General features: G+C 35.7%; 1 protein-coding gene across 1 annotated transcript; it reads left to right on the top strand.

Annotated features, from left to right (window-relative positions):
- On the top strand, nucleotides 1–14,734 carry LOC130705014 (protein CC2D2B homolog). Its single transcript, XM_057530592.1, has 5 exons — nucleotides 1–165; nucleotides 6,112–6,205; nucleotides 7,460–7,536; nucleotides 10,680–10,763; nucleotides 14,501–14,734. The coding sequence occupies exons 1-5, from the start codon at nucleotides 1–3 to the stop codon at nucleotides 14,732–14,734; spliced, it is 654 nt and encodes a 217-aa protein (XP_057386575.1).
- The last annotated feature ends 4,691 nt before the right edge of the window (nucleotides 14,735–19,425 follow it).

Genomic DNA, 19,425 nt, shown 5'->3' with positions numbered 1-19,425 from the left:
ATGCTCCCGAACCGCCTCGAAGTTCAGCTCCGAGGAGCAAGCGCCCGGCTAGCTTGTGGAGCGGACGTCGGGAGCGCTGCTGGGCGGTTGGTGACCTCTGAGTATGCGGTGAACGGTGTGTCCTGCCTTCGCTGCCCAGACGTAGCAAAAGTGCAGTCCATCCAGGTGAATATCTTACTGCCTCAGAAAGCCTCCCCACCCTTCCCTGTCAGACGCTCCAGTATTTTGTCTGGTTGGAGACCGGCTCTGTGGAAAAAGCCAGCGGGGTTCCCCGGCTACGAGGGCCAGACCCGCATGGGCCACTGGGACTTGTAGTCCCTGGGACCTGGCCCACCCATTAGTCATCCCCTTGGGAATTAATAGGGTTGAGAACCACTCCATTGTATAGCTTTCGAGAGCAGTGGTTGATTTGCTTCGAATCCGGGTCCGTATTATTTATTGAGTCCCTACTGTGTGCTGAACACCTTGCTAGGATTCGTGGAGGGTAGAAGATGAGCTCATGCCCCAGCCCACTGTAGGGTAAGCAGCAAGTGGCCTTGTAAGGTAGACTGTAATGAACAAAAACTACGTATTATTAGTGCTAGTGGAGGTCACAGAAGGACCAGAGTCAGAAAAAATTTCCTGGAAGATGTGGGGTTTGAATCCGGCTTTGAAATGTGGAATGCTCTAGATTACGGGAGAAGCTGGAAAAATCAAACGATGAAATTAGCGGGGAGTATAAAGAAGAGTTTGGTCTGGGTATAGTTGAAGGTTTATGAGAGAGTGGTGAGCAGGGCTTAGGTGGGGAAGTGGACACAAGCGTCTTTTGGCCTCACTTACAGAAAGGGCCTTTGTTTTGAGTTTCTCTCCAGTGGAGACTATAAGTACAGGCACCCAAGATACATCTTCAGGTTTAAATAAAAGATAACATCACAGGACTTACTTGTGTCCAGTTTCTGGACCTCATGGCCCTTGTTGCTCTATGAATTAATACATTTTTATCAATCCTATGATGAACTTGTGGGTAGCAAAATTACATTGCATTGTGTGTTGGATATAATGTTTCAAAATATACTACAGTTTTTATAATTTGTTTTGTCACTTATTCAATTTTTTTAAAAAATTTTATTTTATTTTATTTATTTTGTTTTTGTCTGCATTGGGTCTTTGTTGCTGCACGCGGGCTTCTCTCTGGTTGCTGCGAGCGGGGGCTACTCTTCATTGCAGTGCGTGGGCTTCTCATTGTGGTGGCTTCTCTTGTTGCAGAGCATGGGCTCTAGGCGAGTGGGCTTCAGTAGTTGTGGCACGTGGGCTCAATAGTTGTGGCTCACGGGCTCTAGAGCGCAGGCTCAGTGGTTGTGGCGCACGGGCTTAGTTGCTCCGCGGCATGTGGGATCTTCCCGGACCAGGGATAGAGTCCCATGTCCCCTGCATTGGCAGGCTGATTCTTAACCACTGCGCCATCAGGGAAGCCCTCAATTTTTATATACCACAAGTTTCAGGGGAAGTGGACCCAGTCTTTCTTGACCTACAGAAGCAGGTTGTGATGATTTCCGGCTTAGTCCTGAGAGCAATGGATGATTTAGTTTTGATGCCTTTCAAAGACGTGTACAAATTCACAGATCAGAAAATTCTTTGTCAGACCTTTGGTTCCTAGGTTTTCATTTTAGAAAATAAGATCACAGTTAACTAAAAGATATTAATTTTTAAACTTAGGTAATTGAACACCTGGAAATCTTGATACTTTTTGTGAAACACTGTGAAATAATACTGTGTCACACTTAATTGTGGAATATTTTGGTTAAGTTCCACCTTTTCCATATCCCAGTACCAGTAAAGGGTAGCTGGTGACATGTATTTAATAAATTTTTATTTTGAAAAAGTGCTATCCATTGCTTTAATTTTATCATAACTTTGAATGAGACTAATTTTTTCGCATAGCATCCCCATTCAAATCAAAGAAATCTGGGAGAACATGATTTGTCAAACATTGCTATAAGGGAGTTCAGAAAGGATTCATGATACTATGTGACAATAAATGAACAAAGATAAAGATGAAACTGGGTTTTGGACTGAATTCTGTTCTGCTAAGGAAGAAAAGTGGATTAATACATTTGAAGTTATTTTCAACAAGAGCTGGGGAAAAACTGAAGGAAAAACAAATTTCTAGTTAGCTTATACTTAACCAAACAAATATTATTAGATACCAGAATATGCATTTTGTGACCATTTCATACACTAGAGATTTTCCTGTAATTTTGTTCTGCTAACACTCCTGAAACCAAGTGGCAGGTGGTTGAATGTTAAATTTACACACAACATAGAATAGGCTTTAGGCATTTTTATTTCAGGAATCACCATAGTGATAAAGGCATTGCTGGATGTATTTGCAGAACCCAGAGATTTCTAAATGCTAAGCAAGGGGCAAACATTTATACTTATAAAACACTTATAAAAATTGCCTTCTGTTTGGTATGGACCAGAAAAGGTTGAATGAATTACTTCACTTTAATTCTCAGGCTTTGACTGTGGACCTTCAGTTCATCTGATACAAAAATAGCTAATCTTCAATTTCCTTATCTTTTAGAAAAAGCTGTAACTACAAGAATTGTAAATTAGCAATATCCTTGAAGAGAATATTGGATTTAACTGTTGGAGCCAGTTTTTTTTTTTTTTAGAAATTCCTAATTTTTTTTTTTTTTAAGTTTTAATTTTTATTTATTTATTTATTTATTTATGGCTTTGTTGGGTCTTCGTTTCTGTGCGAGGGCTTTCTCCAGTTGTGGCAAGTGAGGGCACTCTTCATCGCGGTGCGCGGGCCTCTCATCATCGCGGCCTCTCTTGTTGCAGAGCACAGGCTCCAGACGCGCAGGCTCAGCAACTGTGGCTCACGGACCTAGTTGCTCCGCGGCATGTGGGATCTTCCCAGACCAGGGATAGAGTCCCGTGTCCCCTGAATTGGCAGGCATATTCTCAACCACTACGCCACCAGGGAAGCCCCTGGAGCCAGTTTTTTAACACAGACAGTTGAATTTCTGTAAGAAGGTGGAAGTCTGAGTCATAATTTTTCCTTACTTCCGCATGTGATTTTTCAATAGGGCAAATGCAATTTTCATCCGGATCTTCAATTTTATCTACTATTTTGTCTGTAATCATTTATTTATCTTATAGTATTTATGAAACGATAAATAAACGTTTAGAAACATCTACAGGTCTGCAAAAAACGTGATTAATGATTTCTTCTACAATAAGATTTTTATTTAATAATTTATTATAATTTAACTATCTATAGAATGTGCCACTGCTAATGTTTTCCCTAGCTTTAGCAGATAAAATTTGCAGGTGTAGGCATCAGTAAGCCAGGTATTGATTTGAAGTTCATTTTAGAAGTTCTTGCAGAATGGAAAGTAAATTCAAAATTCTCTTTTCCCAGCATTCTATTCCTGTTGTGTCCATTCTTGGTATGTTGGTGGGAAAAATCTTAAAGGTGTTGATTCTTTTCAAGAGTCATAGAATCAATCTCTTAAATGCTTTTTTTACTGATTAAACAAAGGAGTTAGCTAACTTAGACCTGGTTCTCTTCTGCTCCAAGTCAGTTCAGTATTGTTAATCACTTTTTGGACCTCTCACTTTAATGTCCCGTAAGCAGCCTCTGAAAACTGAACTCTTTAACCCCTTCCCCAATTATCTTCGACAGTACTCAGAATGATACTACCTCTCAGTTACTCAAGCCCAAACCTTAGAGTCCTTGATTCCTCCCTCACTTTATCCTACACGACTAGTTGCTCACCAAATTCTGTGAATTCTGCCTCTTAACTGAATCTCCATCTTCCATTCCCGCTTCCACTTTTGGATTCAGATCTCCAGAATCTCTCATCAGGACTATTATAATGGCTTCTTAACTAGTTTTCCTGCCTCCAGGGAATATCTCTTTGTTTAATCAGATTTTTTTCTCACTGTTAAAGTTTTATACTTTTTTTCGGGGGGGGGGTCCCAAATATTTTCATTGAAGTTATTCCTATGTATTTTGAAAAAGTTTTGTATTGCTGTTATGAAAGTGATTTTTTTCTATTATATTAGCATATAGGGAAGCTGTTAACTTTGCCATACATTCTCTTGTATTCTGCCACTTATCAACTTTCTCATTTTTTCTAAAGTTTTTTGATTGAGTGTCTTGGAGTTTCTATGTATAAAACCTACCCTCTACAAAAAAATCAGTCTGTTGTCTCCTTTCCAATAGTTTTACCTCTAACTCTTTTACATGTCTTATTGGACTAACTAGAATTTCTGTTAAATACTAAAGGTGATCAACAACTAAATACTAAAGGCAATAGTGTGTTTCTTTGTTTAGTTTTTAGTTAAATTAAAAAATTTAAATAGCATGTTTATCTCAAGTATCAAAGTAATTGTTTTCTCTCAGTAATATGATATATAATTCTTAAAAATATTTCTTATTTATTTAGAAAGTGGAAATGAAAGAACCATCATGAAAAAGATTTCAAAGAGAAAAGAAGATTTTTTAGAAAAGTAAGGTATTAATGGAGTTTGTAAGGATTTTGATTATACTAAATAGCTCAATTGTAAATGTAGGATAATCTTGAAAAAATGTGATATATTTGGTTCTATATACAAATCGTACAGTTCATATGTTAAAAAAATAATAAGAGAGTTTACAGATGAATTATACTCTTTGGTCTGTCAATTATGTAATAAAGAGTATTAGAGGTGAGTTATTTATATATTTATTTATTTATTTATTCCCTTATTTAAATATTTATTTCTCTGTTCTCTCAACCAGCCAACAATCCATTTCCTGCTTTGCTAAAAAAAAAAAAAAGTTTTTCTTTTTTTAATCAAAGAATGAGTGAAACATTTTTAGGACTGGTATCTACGTGTCACCTAGAGTAACTCCAATTAAGATTCATATTTTATTCCTGCCTTCTAGATGGGGATGGGAAGTTATGAAAAGTATATCCAGAATGCTGGTGAGATTATTGGGAATTGAAGGAGACATCTATCAATCACTTGCTGGGGTTGATGTCCCATCACACCTTCAAGGGTTGCTGTCTCCTTGGTCAAGAGTGAAGTTAGGTATTTTTAATTTTGTTGAGGAAAATACTGAAGGTTTAGTAAGAACAGAACATCTTAGTTCATACTGACCTTACTCAGTAGTTCTTAAGTGTGGTACAGGAACCACTGGTGGATTTGGAGTTCTTTCAGAAAGTCTATAGACTAAGCTCTTACAGTGATCATGTCAGTATACCCTGCTTTGGCTTTTGACACGAATCCATGTTTTTACTGTGATTGGAAATCTGATGTGTGTCTGCTTGCTCTTCCCACTCCAACTGCACATTAATTTGGTTAGCATGTACAGTTGTTATTTAAGGAGTCTTTTGCTATACTATTTTTTCAACTTAAAATGAAAAACATCCATATTGTTCTAAAAAAAACATTTAACATTGCTAGTATGGTTTAATTTTAGAATATTGAGGTTTAAAAAGTGGTAAAAGAAATAAATGCTCATTTTAAAATATTGAATTTTTGATAATGGTAGTACATTCAATTAGAAATACCAGTAGGCAACTAGAAATATGGTATTCAGGAGAGCAGTCAAGGTTGGAGACAGATTTGGGAAGCCATGGGAATCCATGCACTCTCCAAATGCTTGGAATGTGCCCACATTTAGGCTATGAGGAGAAGTGTGACCAAGAAAGGATACAAGGAATAAGTGGCCAGAGAGGTAGAAGGGTAGAGGAAAAGGATATAGAAAGCTTTTAGAAAGTTATCAGATGCTACAGAGTACTCAGGTAATAGCTAACATTGATATAGTGTTGAGTTTCAAAGTATTTTCATATGTTTGATCTCATTTGACCCTCCTAAAAGGTATATGAAGTAAGCAGTATATGAACACTAACAACTATCTACTGGATTTTATCATTAAAAGGTTCCTTTTGATATTACAGAGAGCAATTTTTTAATTTAAAAATCTATCGTATATAAAGAGCTCATACCCATTGATAAAAGGATGAAATTTAAGAAAACAGGCAAAGGATATGAATTGTCATTTTAAAGGAGATGACTTTCAAAGGGCTGATAAACCTATGAAAAGATGTTAAATGCCAAAACAAAAAGATACAAGGTAACCCTTCCCCCCTTTTTTTGCAAATGTCAGAAGACACAGATAACATTGCAGTAGAAGAAAATGTAGACAAGCATCTCCAGAAAGGTTCTCAATAAGTATACCACAGCTCTAATACTGTTGGACTTTATTTTTTAAAGATGTAAATGACTAATTCTATCCCAGGGTTTCATTTGGGAACACAGTTTCTTAAGGGATAAGTTCAAACAGAAACTAAACTTCCTATATAATACAAGTGGGTATAAGGAAATAATGGTAAAGTTAGTGCATGTAATAAAACTAAGTTTTGTTTTCTCTCTCTCTCTCTGCAAACATGGAGAATCTTTTCGTTCTTCAGGCTATGTTAGACCATAAAGATACGGAGATACAGAACCTGTTTCAGGAAGTTTCCATGTCTCAGGGAGAAAAATATATAAATAATGGTTGACTCCTGCTTCATTTATCCAGCAAATATTTATTAAGCACCTACTATGTGCCGTCTGTCATTCTAAGTTCTGGGAATAGAGTATAAACAAACCAACTAATAATTTTTAAATTTTATCATGGAATACTGCAACTAAGAATGAAGATTCTCATGACCTATACTGATTTAGCTTTATGCTTACCCTTTATTTCCACCATTTTCTATTTAACCTTTAACTACTCAAAGGCAGGGAGAAGAAAAAGAAAAATACAAGGCAAAATGACCAGTAGGTCCTCCATTTTCTATTGTACCTAGGACTGCATAACCCCTGTCTTTCTCAATCCATACAGTAGATTATCTGGTGGATGTGAAGAAAATAACATGAGGCTTGGAGTACACATAACAGCTGGAGCCTTCTTTATACCCAGCAAGACTGTTTCATTTCCTCTAAGAGCTGGCAGTATTATACTGAATTTACAAAACTGACATAAGTAGTTAAAATGGGTGCTTGGAGACTTACCTCTCTTTTTTTCAGATTCCTTCCTCTTCAGTTTAAGCAAGTTGAAGTAAACTGGTTTTGATATTCTGTGGACTGTAGAGCAGTTTATATAGAATATTACTGTTTTCATGGATTTTTTTTCCTAAAAGGAAAAAGATAAAGGTTTGCTTATCTGAACCTTTTTTTTTTTTTTTTTTTTTAGCCTGACTACAAAATTCAGTCCTGACCATGCATGAGTATTTATTCCAGATGGAAAAGGGGGAAGTTTCTAAGCTTTATTTTCTAGGTTCTAAGCTCTCATGGGGCAATGACCCAGTCTTCATAATTGTCATGATCCAAAGGAATGCATGCTATTTAATAAGTACTTTTGATGCTATTGCTGTTTAATTATATTATAAGAAAGTGTCATGAACTCCATATTATGTTGGCTTCTTGATAGATTTAAATATGGAAGAAAATCAGAACATAATAGAAACGCTGAGAGGCAAAGTAAGAGAAAAGCTAAAAAATGCCAAGGTAATATTATTTTTTCTTTCCTATTTTCAAATTTACTGTTTAAATCAACATATATCATGATAAACTTTTCTTTATCAAAAAAGAGCTAAAATTCTATTTTAATATAGCTCCTTAAATCCAAAAAGCTTCAAGTTATTTTCCATGCTTTCTATTTCCAAACTTGAAGCCAAGAAAAGTTAAGTGATTTGGTTATGGTAACTAAATTTGACATCTCAGGAGAAAACATGTATATACTTTTTAAAAGAAAAACATTGAGAAGTCTTTGTTTTTATCCATTTTGGGCAAAAGACTTATGAACACGATTATGTCTATATGTGTGAACATTAAGTTTTCCATACTATTTATTTACATTGTGTTTCAGATTAATCAAGGCAAAAAACTTCAACTCAGCTGCTCATTGATAATAAGATGTATCAGTGGTCTAAGGTGAATAACTTTTTTAAAAAAACGTTTTAGAACAGATTTATTGAGGTGTACTTTACATAGTGAAAATCCATCCATTTTAAGCATATGATTCAATGATTTTTAGTAAATTTACAGAATATATAATCAACATTATAATCCAATTTTAGACCATTTTGTCACTCCAAAAAGATCTCTCATGCCGATATTTACTCACTCTCTATTTCTACTTGACATTATTTCTTATCTTGAAAAATTATAATAAAATATTATAGGTGATCCCCGACTTACAGATTTTGTTCTGAAATACAATGTGTAATCACATATTTGAAACTTCAAATGACAAAATCACTCACGTCTTGGGCGAACTGCATTATTTAGAGTAAAGGCTAAGCAGCTTTAACAAAAAGATTCAAAGTAAAATGTCTTAATTAAGATAGAAGTTTTATTTCTCTCTAGTGTAATAGATAAGTAGTCCAGGCTACTAGGAGAGTTCTGCCATCTTCAACACTTAGTTTCCATCTCTGAGTCCAATGGCAAAGCTCCTGTGTCTTCATTTGCTAACCAAAGGGAAGGGAGGAGGAAGAGAGCCATAGGATTGCAGATTGATCTCTTACAGGACAAGACCTGAAAATTGCACACATTATTTCCACTAAAAGGAACGTGGGAAAAAATGTCTCTGTATCCAGCTAAAAGTAAGTTCTATTATTAGAAATGGGAGAAAAGACAGCAATGAACAACTAGTCATTTCTGCCATAAGCAATGAGAGTATTTTAAAAATACTCTCAAATTTTAAAATGTAAGGAATGTATTTCGGGTTTTTAAAAAACTCATCTTTGTCTTCACTGCAGGGTCCCTCTTGGGTACTTAGTAAAAATTAATTAAATTTAATAGTGAAAGCAGACTAAAAAAAGATGATTGTATACATGTTGTTCATTCAGCAAATGAATAAAAGTGAGCCTAACTTGGATTTAATTTAACTGTGAATAGTAAAAAATTGGAAGTTTGTCAAGATAAGTCCATTGAATATCAAGAAAAGAGGTAAAAAGGAAGAGAAATTGGCTTCTAAGAGTTTCCATTACAAACTGCTAGGAAGGGATATCTGCTCAGGAAGTTGAGGATTTTAGCAAATGATTTTGCAATGAGCAGAGACAGAGGGAAGTAAAAGTATATATGGACAATTTATATATCAGTATTGTTGAAAGGTACATAACTTTTAAAGTTAATGGGACAGCGATATTGTAGATACAAACAGGATGTAGGATAAGCTTTTGTATTTTACATATTTTTGAATTCTTTGGTTCCTAGAAACTAGCAGATTTCCTCCTTCCTTCTTTCCTTTCTTTCCCTCCCTCCCTCCCTCTCTCTCTCTCCCTTCCTTCCTTCCTCCCTTCCTCCCTCTCTCCCTACCTTTCTTCCTTCTTTCCTTCCTTCCTTCCCTCCTTCCTTCCTTCCTTCTGATTCCTCTCCCAAACCTCTCTAAAAACAGTTCATTTAAATGTGTGTGACAAAGAAGTGATAGGTGATTTATATTTGAAAGATTCAGACTTGACAGTATTGAAAAATGAGAGCCTATTTATAAGCAAGTTCATCACTAAGAATATGCCACTTTTAATACTTTTAATTATCTCCAAGTTCACAAAAGATTATTGGTGGGGTGGGGTGATACTTGTATGTGAGTGCATTCATACATGAGAGCACCCAAAAACAGGGAGAGAAAAAAGAGTTTGCCCTGAGTCCACATTTTGATCTAACTGTAAGGTAATGGTCTCAATACTCTGACTAGAGTGAAGAGATAGATTGGGAAGATGGAGAAGATTTGGACCCTATATTTTTATTTTTTAATTTTAAAAATTTTCTAATTGAGATATAATTGACATATAACATTATATTACTTTCAAGTGTACAACATAAGGATTCAATATTTGCATATATTGGGAAACGATCACCACAATAAGTCTAGTTAACGTTTGTCACCATACGTAGTTACAAAAAAAAAGTTTTTTTCTTGTGATGAGGACTTTTAAGTTTTACTCTCTTGACAACTTTCAAATATGCAATATAGCATTATTAACTAGTCACCATGCTGTACATTATATCCCCAAGACTTACTTATTTTATAACTGGAAGTTTGTACCTTTTGACCCCCTTCACCCATTTTGCCTACTGCCCCCAGCACCCCCTGCCTCTGTTAACCACCAGTCTGTTCTCTGTATCTATGAGCTTGATTTTTTGTTTTGCTTTTTAAAAATTTCACCAATAAGTGAGATCATATGGTATTTGTCTTTCTCTGTCTGACTTATTTCACTTAGGATAATGCTCTCAAGGGCCATCCATGTTGTCACAAATGGCAAGATTTCATTCTTTTTATGGCTGAATAGTACTCCATTGTGTGTGTGTGTGTGTATGTGTGTAAATCTTTGTCCGTTCATCGGTTGATGGACACTTAAGTTGTTTCCATATCTTGGCTATTGGAAATAATGCTGCAATTTTATTGTTTTGTTTTTTTTTTTAAATCACAGTTACCGGACCTTAAAAACAAAACAAAATAAAAAAATAATTCATGAGCCAAACAGACTCAAAGTTAAATATAACTTGATACTATCTCTCCTACTGCTTTAGGTTCTTGAATAAGATACAGTTACTATTACCATATTACAGAAAACTACTTCTTTCCCTTAAAAGCAGAAAAAGCTTTCACTTCAACACTGAATACTGGTTTACCATTGTTTAACCTGCAGACTGAAGTCTCACTGGATGAAGGTCTTTCGTTTTTTATCCTGAGTGGTGAAGAAGACTCAACTTTAGGCCAGTCTGCAGAGCAGGTTGGATTTGTTTCCCTTCCTCCTACATCCTCATTCTCAGGAAAAATAACTCTTTATTAAAGGCATAGAATGAAATACTTGATGGGAGGTGAAATTTTTATTATTGAGCTGCCTTCTCTTCGAATTGAGAAGCTGCTCATAATAATAATTCCTAACATTTATTGAGTGCTTACTGGATGCCCAGTGATATTCTAAATTTTAAATGTGGATTGTCTCATTCAATCCTCATAATAACCCTGTGAGGTAGGCATTATTATCATCTCTGTTTTATAGGTGAGGAAACAGGCACACAGGGGTAAGAATTGATAGAGCCGGGAAGTACAGGCTATCAGCTCCAAAGCCTGTGTTTTCTTTTGTTCCTCCTGTTCATTTCTCCAAGTGCCCACGTTGTTCTCCATAATCTCTATTACTCTTCATTGATTCCCCATTCTTCATCCCTCCTTGTACAATCCCAGACCCTTCTAATTTCTGTCAGTTCTTCCCAAACTCTTCAGCCCACTGTTATTCTCGGGCCGTCCTTTCCTCCAGTCCTAATCAGTCTCACTGGTCTTTCCCATCTCCTGATTTGTCAGTCTCATTGGTCTCCCTTCTGCTCCTATTCCTCTCAACTTTCTCCATTCCTCTCTACCTTCAGATCTCTCTACAGTTTCCTTGAGCCCCCTCCTGTATTTCCAGAATTCTACCCAGTATCTTCTGACACCTCCCAGTCATTTCCAAATCCTTAAGGTCCTCCTTTTGAATTTCTCTTGGGCCCCCCTTTGCCTTTCTACTTACTTCTCAGTCTCTTCCATTCCCGTTTCTTTGTATCCTGTATCCTGCTCCAGTCTTTACATTCCTTTTGTTGTTGTTGTTTGTTCCACAGAAAAGAGCTTTATCTTTAAAAAATCTAACAAATTTAGTATATACATTATAAAAACTTAATGCAGAAAACCATGAGGAAGAAAATAAAAATCATGTGACATCCCACTGCTCTGAGATAAACCACTATTACCATTTTTTCATACTGTTCTCTATGCTTATACCCATATATGCACACACAAACTTTTATATAAATAGAATCACAGTATAGCAATTCCATTTTTCCAATTGCTCAGCCAAACCTTGCTGTCATCCTTGGATCCTCTTTTACTCACATGCCTCATATCCAGTTTGTCACAAATCCTGTTGGTTCTACCTTCAAAGTATCCAACCCACTTCCAGAACCCAGCCCACTTTTCATCACCTCCCCTGGCACAGCCTAGTCTATGCGGCCGTAACCTCTCATCCAGATCATTGCCAGAGTCTCCCTTTATTTTTACTATTGCCCCAACAGTCTATTTGGTATACCATACAGTAGTCAGAGTGATTCTGTTAAAATCTAAGACAGAACATTTTTTTTAACACCTTCTAATGGTTTCCTATCTCACTCAAAAAAAGCTGAAGTCCTTATAGGGGCTTCCATGGCCCCCTTAGTACCTCTCTGACTTCCTTTCTCACTAGTTTCCCCTTCTCCCACCCAACTCCGGCCATACTGGCCTCCTTCCTGTTCCTGCCTCAGGGACTTTGTACCTTTTAACTGTCTAGAAAGCTCTTGTCTTATCCTTATGCTCTCTCCCTCACTACCTTTGGGTCTTTGTTCAAATGACACATAATTAAAAATACTGTGCCTGAAAACATTATGTAATAGTACCCCCCAACCCCCCATCCCAGTATTCTCTAGCCACTTATCTTGCATCATTTTTCTTCATGACATTTATCACCACCTCACATGTATTTCTGTCTCTTTGTTTATTTTCTTCCTTGAACATATTAGGCACTCCATATTTGAGTGAATATTGAATAAATGAGTATCAAACATGCACATGCTCTGCCAAGTCACCTGATATCCCAGAATCCCATGATATAGGTTAAGGAATGGACTTTTCAGGGGAAACAAGAGAAGGTCCACCCAGCAGAGTGCACCAGGGCGAAGCGCTGTGGTTATGGCTGCTTTTCCTTCTCACAGGGAAGACATGAGAGAAATTAGGTCAGTGGGGCAAGTAGACTATTTGGGCACAAGGAAGTCCAGGCTTGGATGTGGGTTGTTTAGAGAAGTTGTTTGGAAAAGCCATCTGCCCTGCACCTGGTAAGTTTGGGGACAATGGGAATCTACTGTCCTCATCACAGGGAGGGAAAGCTACTGTTTTGCGGGAGGCTGAGTGTGACTATGGCTCCTTCCTGCTAGGAGAAAGGGGAGAATAGCTCTCTCTCTCTCTCTCTCTCTCTCTTTTTTTTTTACCACATCATACTCAGGTGCATTCATTTAGACTTATGCATGGAAAATTAGGTGGTTGCCTTCTGACCTCATGCTTCATGTCACATAACAGCTAACAGCACAGACACTGGTCTGCTGTGAGCTGCATAGTGAAGACCAGCAAGGTGATTGTATTGGTTGAGATCATCGCTTGTCTCAGGCTAAAAATATAGGTAGATGTAGTGGGGTAGGATTCATGAAAGAGACCTACATGGTCATAAATAAAAGGCTGGGATCCAAAGTGAGAGCCTGACATGACTCAGCCATCAGGGCAGACCTCAGCTCTGAAGGCAGGTTGAAAGCCCTGGCCCACACCAGGGGTGCGGTGAAAGTAGCTTGGTAATGGGACCTACAGCAGGAGCAAAGAGCCCCTCTTTGTCTATGATTGGAATATTCAAAGAGATCCCCTATGTGAAGATCCCCCAAATCTTGCTCCTAGGTATCAGTGTCATATCTTGTTTGACTTCTGAAAATGATGCCACAAAGATTTCTGGATATAAAATACTTTCTTGATTTCATGACAGGGATATAGGGAAGGTATGATGATGTGATGACTGGATATGAACCTAGGTGATGCTTAACCATGTTACTCACTTAATTTTGTCAGAGTTGATCAAGGCCATCTACGGTTATCTATTCAATGGAATTCTATTATTAATTCTTTTTATTTAATTATTTACTCCTAAATGTATGTTTTTGAAAATTAAGGGATTTTTATTTGCATGACTCACATACTCTGTCTCCTTCTCTCTCTCAACATATGTAGATTTTAAGTTAGACAACTAAAGTCATCCAAAATAAATTGGTGATTTTTTTTGTGAAGAGACTCATATAAAATTTCTGATATGATATAAAAGTATACATTTTTATATTTAGTAATATATCTGTTTCAATACCTACATTCAGATTGTTTGTAACTTTTATATATCATATTTCAGAAATGTATCATAATCAATCACACTGCCACAGACTTCTATTTGTATCTTTACTTTTCTTTCTTTTTTTTCTTAAATATCATCCAGAAAACAGCATGACTACTCCACATCACCTTAGGTAGTACTTCTTTCTGAATGGTGGAAAAAAATGGGGCTGAAGACCACATGGCTTGATGTCTCTAGACTTTGCCCTACACTGTGAATTCTCAACAGTTGAAATATCATAGTCCAATATTTCAGAACATTTTCCATAGGAGAGGAGAGACTTGAATTGTAGTTCTTTTTCAGTAGTCTTTCATTGAGAATTTCAATGAAGGGCTATAGAAAAATCATATTTTATAATATTAAGCCTTAAATGAGTTCCTCTGTGTTCAATGAAAGTTCATTGTCACACAGTTTCAGCTTGAACTTGAACTGGGTGGCATAGATCAGAAAGACTTCACAGCAAGATTCTAGTACCTTTCATTTATCTGCATGTTAATCATTGAGGACAAGCACGTATACTTATTTTTCTTTTTGGTATTCAACAGAGATCAGTAAATGATAGTTACCACAAACACTTTTCACTTGGTGATAATTTACAAAACTTTGCTGAGGGCCGAGATGAAGATTTTATGGAAGAAGTCATTTTCCTAGATTTACTTGAAGTAAAGGCTGCCGATTATGAAGATGATCAGGAACAAGTAAAAAAACAACAGGCAAATATTTTTGTTCCAAGCAATTCTCCGGGTAAAGTTTTTACAAGAAAATATTCAAGTCATTAATGAATCATATTGTAGGATAATAGCTTCTTTGTATGCTGGATAGATAAAAAGTACTGATTTAAAATTATAGAAATTTTTCTATATTTGTTCTTCATGCTTTCTCTGAGTTAAAGGGAATTGGTTTAAAGAGCTCATTCATTGTGTGTGTGTGTGTGTGTGTGTGTGTCTGTGTGTGTGTGTGTATAGACTTTCTGCTAGGCTTTAGTGGTAGAGTATATGATAGTTCCCTTTTGCTTCTTGTTTGGTCAATACCAGTTTAATATTTTGGACTTTAAAGTAATATCTAGGTTTTGTTATTAAGTGATCAACCAACTTAAACTGCCAAAAGATATGATGCCACGCATTTTAGAAGAAGAAGGATTCTATGTTCACAGAAAGCCAGAAATATATAAAAAGACCTGCAACAAAATGGAAAACCGCCTGCTTAAACTAGAAGAGGCAAGTTCACTAGCTAACAAGGGAAACCACTCACTGATGGTGTGTTACATTTGTTTTTAGTGTAATATTTACTTACTATATTCTTAAATATTTTTGATAGGGGAAGTGTTGGTTTGAAGAAAGTGGAGAAATAATGTCATTACCTTCACCTGTTAGACGGTCATGGAATTTCAGACTAAACATAAGTAAGGAACCTTTAAATCCAGCACTGAAGACCATATACAGGAAGGTAACCAACAACAGTTTATTTATGATTATGGTTAGAATTCTTGTAATATCAATTATAACTTATATACTTATTTTTGTGGTGTTAATTCACCTTTTAAAGATATTAGTAAGTCTAGTAAAGGCAAAACTATGATGAAATATTAAATATCCATTAAAATTATGTTTTCAAGGAATATTTAATGATATGGAGAAGTGCTCAGAATAAAAGTTAAAGTTAAAAAAAAATGCAAAATTTCATATGATCCTGATTTTATAAAAATAGATAACAAATGAATGAATGAATTTATCAATGAATAAATAAGTACGTACATATATGTGTATATAGATAAAAAGACTAGAAAATATATCATAGTTAATAACTATCTCTGGATAGTAGGACATAGGATTATTTTTATTTTCTTTGTTATACTCTTTTCTATTTTCTAAATTTCAGAAATGAATATATGTTATACTTATAATTAAACTAATTTATGTGTATTCCAAAAGACATGAAAATTAGCAGTCCATTAACCTAATGAGAAGAAATACTTAGACAGAAATAGTTATGTTAAAAATTTGGCTTGAAAAAATTTAAATAAGAATTTTGTACAAAAACCTAATTGCTCAATCACTTGCATTAACCATTCCATATATAGGAAATATGGCTGTAGGTAGATACAAAGTGGAAATGATACTTCCTAAAAATACAGTTGACCCTTGAACAATGCAGCGGTGGGGCACCAACTCCATGCAGTCAAAAATCTGCGTACTGCTCTCTCTGCCTCAAAAATAAAGAAATTAATAAATTACTCATCCAAGGGCAGGAAGCTGAGACAGTTTGGGTAGACTCAGGACTCAAACGCTAGTTCTTTTGATTCCACACATTGTGATCTCTAATCGAACACCAACTTTTCCCCACACTTAGTTAATTTAAAGATCTGTAAAATGAAAATATAGATACTGTATTTATTGAATAAATCTGTGTATAAGTGGACAAGCTCAGTTCAAACCCATGTTGTTTAAAGGTCAACTGTACTTACAGGACTTCATTCTCTATTCCCTCTGTTGCTTTAAACCTGTGAGTTACTTCTCCTCTTCTAGTAATTATATGCCTTCTGTAGTTAATGCTTTTTCTTTACAGTTGCCATTCTGTGTTTCTTGCATATTCCAGTAGCTGCAACATTTTAACAGCAAGAGCACTTAGTTCCTTATAAGGCTGTTACTTCTCAGCCTCCATAGGAAATGAGATTTCTCCCTAAACTGAAGAGATTTATACTTTTGGAGGTCTCTTTCTCTTTCTGTAACATGTGAGGATCTTCTTTCTTTATGATATATGCTCTCTTTCTTCTCCACAGTTTCTATTTCTTTCCCAGAGAGACTAGAAAATTTAAAAAAAGTCTTCCTTATGTTGTAATATGTTTTTTATATCTTTATACCACTCATAAATTTCTTTCAGGATTTTCTAAAAAATACACCAAAACTTTTTGCTGCTAAGAAAATCTTTTACCATTTTACCATGCAAAATGCATTGAAGCTTTAATTAATTGTCCTACTTTTAAAATTAAAGACATATACAAAGATTTTTATCATGAATGAGTGTTGACATTCATCAAATGCTTTCTCTAAGCCTATTAAGTATTGTAATAGTATTTTCTTAACTTCTGATGTGGTGAATTACACTGATTTTCAAATATTTCTGAAATAAATCCCATTTGTGATGCATTTTCTTTTTATGTATTACTGAATTTGATTTTCTAATATTTTGTTCAGGATTTTTGCATACATGTTCCTGAGATAACTTTTTCTTTGATTTTTCTTCCTTGTAATGTTCTTGTCAGATTTCCATCTAGGTTACACTGGCTTCAACACAATTTGGGGAGTGTTCCCTCTTTTTCTCTTCTCTGGGAGAATTGTATAAGATTGGTGTTATTTCTTTCTTAAATGTTTGGGAGAATTCACTGCTGAATCCATCTTGGCCTGGCAATTTATTTGTGGGAATGTTTTCTATTATAAACATATTTTTAAAAAAATAAAAGACTGTCCAATGGAAGCACATCCTGTGTTTGTGGATTGGAAGACTTAGTATTGTTAAAATGTCCATACTACCCAAAGCAATATACAAATTCAATGCAATCCCTATCAAACTCCCAATGGTATTTTTCACAGAAATAGAAAAACAGTTCTCAAATTCATATGGAACTTCTAAGGACCCTGAATAGCCAAAACAATCTTGATAGAGAAGAGCAAAACTGGAAGAGTGACATCATCATTATGTCAGAATAAGAGTTTTCTACCATCTTTCTCTCCAGAGAACACTGATTTTGACAATCACCCATGGACAAGACTGCCATTATGGAATTCTGAGAGTCCAGTGGAGAAGTTCCAGCACACCATTGAAGTAAATGGTCTAGAATTCTGGGTTGGTTGTTATTCTTCTTTTAGCACTTTGAAGATAACTTTCCACTTATTTCTGAATCTCATTGTTTCTACTGAAAACTCAGCTTAAAGTCTTACTGTGGTTTTCAGTTTTTCTCTTTGTCTTTGGTTTTCTACTATAATATGTTAAGGTGTGATTTCCATTGTAATATGTTAAGGTATGATTTTTCTTTATATTGATCCTGCTTTGGGCTATTAGGGCTTCCTTAATGTATGCCTCCATGTTATCCATCCATTTTGGAAAATCCTCTGCCATTATCTTAGCAAATACTGCTTCTGCCCTAATCTCTTTCTCTTTGTGTTCTGGAACTTCAAGTATACATATCCGTTTTATCTTCTGCTTTTGCATTGTTTTTATCCCTTTTTCCCTGTGGTTTAGTCTGAATATTTTCTGTTGCCCTGTCTTCTAGTTCACTTAGCTAACTTTCTACTGTGTTTAATCTCCTGTTAGATCCATCTAACGAATTATTTCCCCTTCTTCATTTATTTTTTACTTGAAAAGATTTCTCTTTTTTTTACCTTAAGGAAAAAGCATTCTGTGATCTTTGTTTTTGTGTTCCTTCTAGTTTAGGCTTAATATCTAAATACTTTTAAAATTTTAAATTATTTCTATTACTCTATTGTTACCTCATTTCTGAGTTTTCCAAATTCTGGTTTGTGTTCTTTAATGTCATAAAATTTTCTTAATGTCTTTTGGCTTGTTTTGTAAACCACATTTCTATTTTTATGTTTTTGAATGTCTTTCTGGTATGCTTTGATTGTGGGGATATTATATTACTGTTTATTCATTTTTATTATAGAACCTTTGTATAGATTTAATCTTGAGCCTTTTCTGCTGTTCATTCTTATATTAAATCAGTTTTCCTGCAATTTTAGGAAAAAAGCTTGTTTCAGATAACTTTTCTGATGTCACAGAATTCTGTTGTTTTTGTGTAGTGTTAAACAATATAGTGGCTGTATTCTCCTTCCCAGATTTTTTTCTGTACCTTCTATTAATCTCTGTGGTGTCCCTGACCATCTCAAGTTTTATTCCACTTCCAGTAGTTTCTCTTTAGTGTGAAGCCTTGTCATAAAACTTTCTAGGGAGTAGGCTCCCCTAGCTGCTTCAGAATTCCTTGCTGTAACCCATAACTGGAGTAGACAAAACCTCTAACAGTTTTAGCTGCTGGCTTTTTTTTTTTTTTTGGCTGCATTGGGTCTTTGTTGCTGTTTGCGGGCTTTCTCTAGTTGCAGCGAGTGGGGGCTCCTCTTCGTTGCGATGCACGGGCTTCTCATTGCGGTGGCTTCTCTTGTTGCGGAGCATGGGCTCTAGGCGTGTGGGCTTCAGTAGTGGCGCATGGGCTTAGTTGCTCTGCGGCATTTGGGATCTTCCTGGACCAGGGCTCGAACCCTTGTCCTCTGAATTGGCAGGCGGATTCTTAACCACTGTGCCACCAGGGAAGTCCCCTTTTACTCTATTTTTATAACACATTAATAATAGCTACTTTAAAGTACATATCTGGTAACTCCAATATCTGGGTCCCTGAAAATCTGTTTTTATTATTTGTTCTTCTCTCTTGATTTTGTGCTTTTAGTCCTGTCTTTTATTATAGTTGGTATTTTTTTAAATT

Source organism: Balaenoptera acutorostrata, chromosome 16 (genome assembly GCF_949987535.1).
Source record: "Balaenoptera acutorostrata chromosome 16, mBalAcu1.1, whole genome shotgun sequence".
In the NCBI taxonomy this organism is placed as follows: domain Eukaryota; kingdom Metazoa; phylum Chordata; class Mammalia; order Artiodactyla; family Balaenopteridae; genus Balaenoptera; species Balaenoptera acutorostrata.
This window is presented reverse-complemented; position numbering and strand designations above follow the sequence as displayed.

What these genes read in the sequence shown, in the direction of transcription:
- LOC130705014 (XM_057530592.1), top strand. Translation starts at nt 1, where the DNA reads ATGCTCCCGAACCGCCTCGAAGTTCAGCTCCGAGGAGCAAGCGCCCGG. An exon ending in AGACAAGCATCTCCAGAAAG is followed by an intron (nt 6,206 to 7,459) that starts GTTCTCAATAAG and finishes GCTTCTTGATAG; the next exon opens with ATTTAAATATGGAAGAAAAT. An exon ending in TAGGCCAGTCTGCAGAGCAG is followed by an intron (nt 10,764 to 14,500) that starts GTTGGATTTGTT and finishes GGTATTCAACAG; the next exon opens with AGATCAGTAAATGATAGTTA.